Raw genomic sequence first — 3,631 nt, 5'->3', positions numbered from 1 at the left:
CCTATAAAAATACTAATTAACTTGTATGATTTTAGGTGCGGGAGGAGGTCGATATTTAATGTCAAAGGATTTAATAATTGTAAAATCATGAATTGAAGAGTACATGTGTCTCTTGAAAGAAGTAGATTCTATATAGATTAATTATTTAACATGAAGACTATCTATATCAAAGTTAATATTACCATTTTGAAACATGATATCATTTCGTGTGTCCCAAATTTTTTTAAAAAATTATTATGATGAAATTAAAAATTACTACTTCTAAATTATATTGAAGATAAAGAATTAGATGATAAACAATCCAAAAGATAACAAAAATATCCATTGGAAAATGACATTTTTTAATCTATTAAGATTATTATTTTATAATTTATTATTCATAGTATTTAAACATTTTAAAAAAATTCTAAATTTTCATTTATTATATTTTATTTTTATTAATAAAATAATATTTTAAAAGTGTTAAATTGAAATACTTTAGCTTATTGTTATGAAACAAAATTACTTTTTCTCTTTATTTTTTATTTTTGATATTTATTTTGAATTCTATTGATTACCAATAAATGCTTATTTTAATTTTTCATTATAACTTTTTTTAGTTGAAGAAAAGTTAGATAATATATTTTTTTAAATACGTAAAGGAGTTAAAGTCTAGATTGTTCTAGTTGTTTTTTCTCAAAAAGTTATAAAGGTTGTTTTTACTATTTGAAGATTAAATTGGATACTTTTTTTTTCATGGGACTAAAATTATTTTTCATTCTAACTTAAATAAAGATAGAAGGAGATTCAAACATGTAATTATTAAAAAAAATTGAAACAATAAAATAATTTAGAAAGAGAATTAAAATAAAAAAGAAATATTATAATATAAAAAATATTATAATACAAGTGTCAAAAACTCTAAAGTCGAAAATTAAAATAAAAAGCAATAATTATAGTCAAAATATTATAATATAAATTAAAGTAAAACTATTATAGTCAAATCAAAGTCAAAAAGAAATATTATATTCTTTTTCTTATCAATATTTAAGCCTCTATTTAAAAAATTTTAAAAAAATTAAAAAAAAATATTATAGTCAAAAACAAAATCATATTAATTAACATACATTGAACAAAAGAGAGATATTCATATAGGACTTATCTTGGGTCTAGAATAATATAATAAAAATATTATAATCACTATTTTTTTAATTTGAATTTTTTTTCTTATAAGTTCATTCTTCATGTCACTTTCCTATAAGAATCAAACAATTCTGCAATATAGACATCATTCACATTCATCTATCATATCAATATCTCTCTCTTTTAATATCAATTCTACAATCACCCATTACATGGAGAGTACAATTGTTAAAAAGAAAAGAACAATGAGGAGAAGGAAACCCAAATCCTTATTCAATAACCTTCCCATTATACTTCAAACAGAAATCTTTCGTAAGCTATACATGAAAGAAAAATCAAATGTCATGTGTGTCTCGCATTCATGGCGTAATCTCATTCTTACCACAACACTACCAACAAAGAATCCATTAGATCCACTGACGGAGGCAATCATTTCTCCTAGTCCATATATGGATATTGAACAACTTTTTAATTGGTGCTCATTAGTGATGGGTTGCAGAATCGAGCCTAAAAATCTGATAGACACATGTAATGGATTACTCTTATTTTGTCATAAAGATGGTCAGGCAGATAACATAGTTCATGGTGTATATCATTATTATGTCATGAATCCAGTAACAAAACAATGTGTAGCTGTTCCGAAGCCTGTAGGACAAACATCTGGAGGGTATTCCTATGCTGCTCTAGCATATGACAATGAAGAATCTTGGTTTTTCAAGATCGTACGTTTTCAAGGTCATCGTCATATCAATATTTTCTCCTCTATGACTGGTATTTGGACTACATTAACTATTTACTTTCCAGAATATATTAACGATTCTTTTTGGATCAAAAAGTCTGTTTACTTAAAAGGCTCTATTTACCGACTCTCGTCTTCAGGACATTTATTGAGAATTAAAATTGACCCTCAAGAGAATGTCTCGAAACAAGCCGAGGTGATAGAACTTCATCCAAATTGTCTTTTTGATGATTCACAGCGGAAAATAAGTTTGAGAGATGGAAAGATCTTTTTAGTCTTATCAAGAGGTGTGAAATTTATGTGCTTTGAACTTATTGAATGTGTTACAGAGGGTGTTAGCACTTACACATGGCACATGAATCTTAGCAAAGAGAATCAAAAATTGTTGCCTTTCAATACCAACGGCGAGCTCTTGTCCATTTGCCCTTCTAATGATATGGCATTTTTCAAGATTAAAAAGCTAATATATTTTTACTTATATAGTTTAAATGGTAACAACGGCAAGGAAATTGGAATGGTTAGAAAGAATCGAATTGTGTTTGAATACATAAGAACATGTGGACAACAATTGTTTGAATGCTTCATCCCTTTTGCATGCGGCTTAGAAAAGGAGGTAATTAATTATATTTACTTTTAAAAATATATATATTTGCAATTTAATTAATTTCTTTATTCTTTTACTAGCTTGTTTATTATGTGAGAATATATATATATATATATATATATATATATATATATATATATATATATATATATATATATATATATATATATATATATATATATATATATATATGATTTTGAATTTTAATATATGATTTTAAAAATTAATAGGACATATTTATTACTTGTCTTCGTTATTTTAAAATATATATATATATATATATATATATATGTTTTTTTTGTTTTGTTTACAGAATAGAAGAAAGTTTCAACGGTTGTTCGTTCCAAAGTGAAAATTCAAGAAAGAAGACATTTTAATTATCTTAATTGTTATTAACAGTCTTGTATTTGATATTTTTAAATAGTATAATTTATTTGATCTTATTTATCTATTGAATTTATCATCAATACATTGTATCTTTAATGGTGAAATGACATTTGTGCTGTGTGCACAGGAAGTTGAATTTTAATTTATTTAAAATTTTAATAATATGAATTTATTTTGTCTTTTTATGTTCAAATATCATGATTCTTAATTGAAATATGTAGGTTTTAAAGTTAAAAGCTCACTGTCTATATAAAGTAATGTGAGAGGCAATACTCATTTTAGTTCTTCACGAAAACTGCAAAATTCAAATTAATCTTCAAGAAAATAAAACCTTATATAATCCCTTACAAGATTTAACCGAGGTATATTAGTCCTCTATTAATATTTTTTTAAACTGAGTTTTTTCTTTCTTTATAACGGCAATTGGGCTAACATCTATATCATTTAAATCAGTGCATTTTTAATAACTAACTGGACAATCATATTAAATTTTATTTTATATTTTTAAATACTAAATATATTTTTATTTTTATCTTCAAGTTTATTTTTAAACAATTCAAATTTAAAAATATTAAAAAAATTAAAATTTAAAGTGTAATTGATCTGTAATGTGTATTATTTATGTCACATGCATTTTTTTTAATAACTATACAGACAATTATGCTATATTTTATTTTTTATTTTTAAATACTAAATTGATTTTTATTTTTAAAATTAATTTTATTTTTAAACAATTCATATTTAAAAATATAAAAAAAATCAAAGTTTGTTCCAAGAAG

General features: G+C 23.4%; 1 protein-coding gene across 2 annotated transcripts; it reads left to right on the top strand.

Moving 5' to 3' along the window:
- The first annotated feature begins 1,224 nt into the window (after positions 1-1,224).
- On the top strand, positions 1,225-3,014 carry LOC127082939 (uncharacterized). Of its 2 annotated transcripts, XM_051023167.1 has the most exons (3): positions 1,225-1,893; positions 2,002-2,474; positions 2,779-3,014. In XM_051023167.1, exons 1-3 carry the CDS (start codon positions 1,335-1,337, stop codon positions 2,815-2,817), a joined length of 1,071 nt encoding a protein of 356 aa, XP_050879124.1. In that variant the 5' UTR covers positions 1,225-1,334; the 3' UTR covers positions 2,818-3,014. The 2 variants fall into 2 exon arrangements, with proteins under 2 accessions (XP_050879124.1, XP_050879123.1); XM_051023166.1 differs by having other exon boundaries at positions 1,227-2,474.
- The last annotated feature ends 617 nt before the right edge of the window (positions 3,015-3,631 follow it).

Source organism: Lathyrus oleraceus, chromosome 5, assembly GCF_024323335.1.
Source record: "Lathyrus oleraceus cultivar Zhongwan6 chromosome 5, CAAS_Psat_ZW6_1.0, whole genome shotgun sequence".
NCBI lineage: Eukaryota > Viridiplantae > Streptophyta > Magnoliopsida > Fabales > Fabaceae > Lathyrus > Lathyrus oleraceus.
This window is presented reverse-complemented; position numbering and strand designations above follow the sequence as displayed.

Bases quoted from the DNA above. Each gene is read 5' to 3' on its own strand.
- LOC127082939 (XM_051023166.1), top strand. From the start codon at position 1,335: ATGGAGAGTACAATTGTTAAAAAGAAAAGAACAATGAGGAGAAGGAAA. The intron at 2,475-2,778 runs GTAATTAATTAT...TTTTGTTTACAG, and splicing joins CATGCGGCTTAGAAAAGGAG to AATAGAAGAAAGTTTCAACG.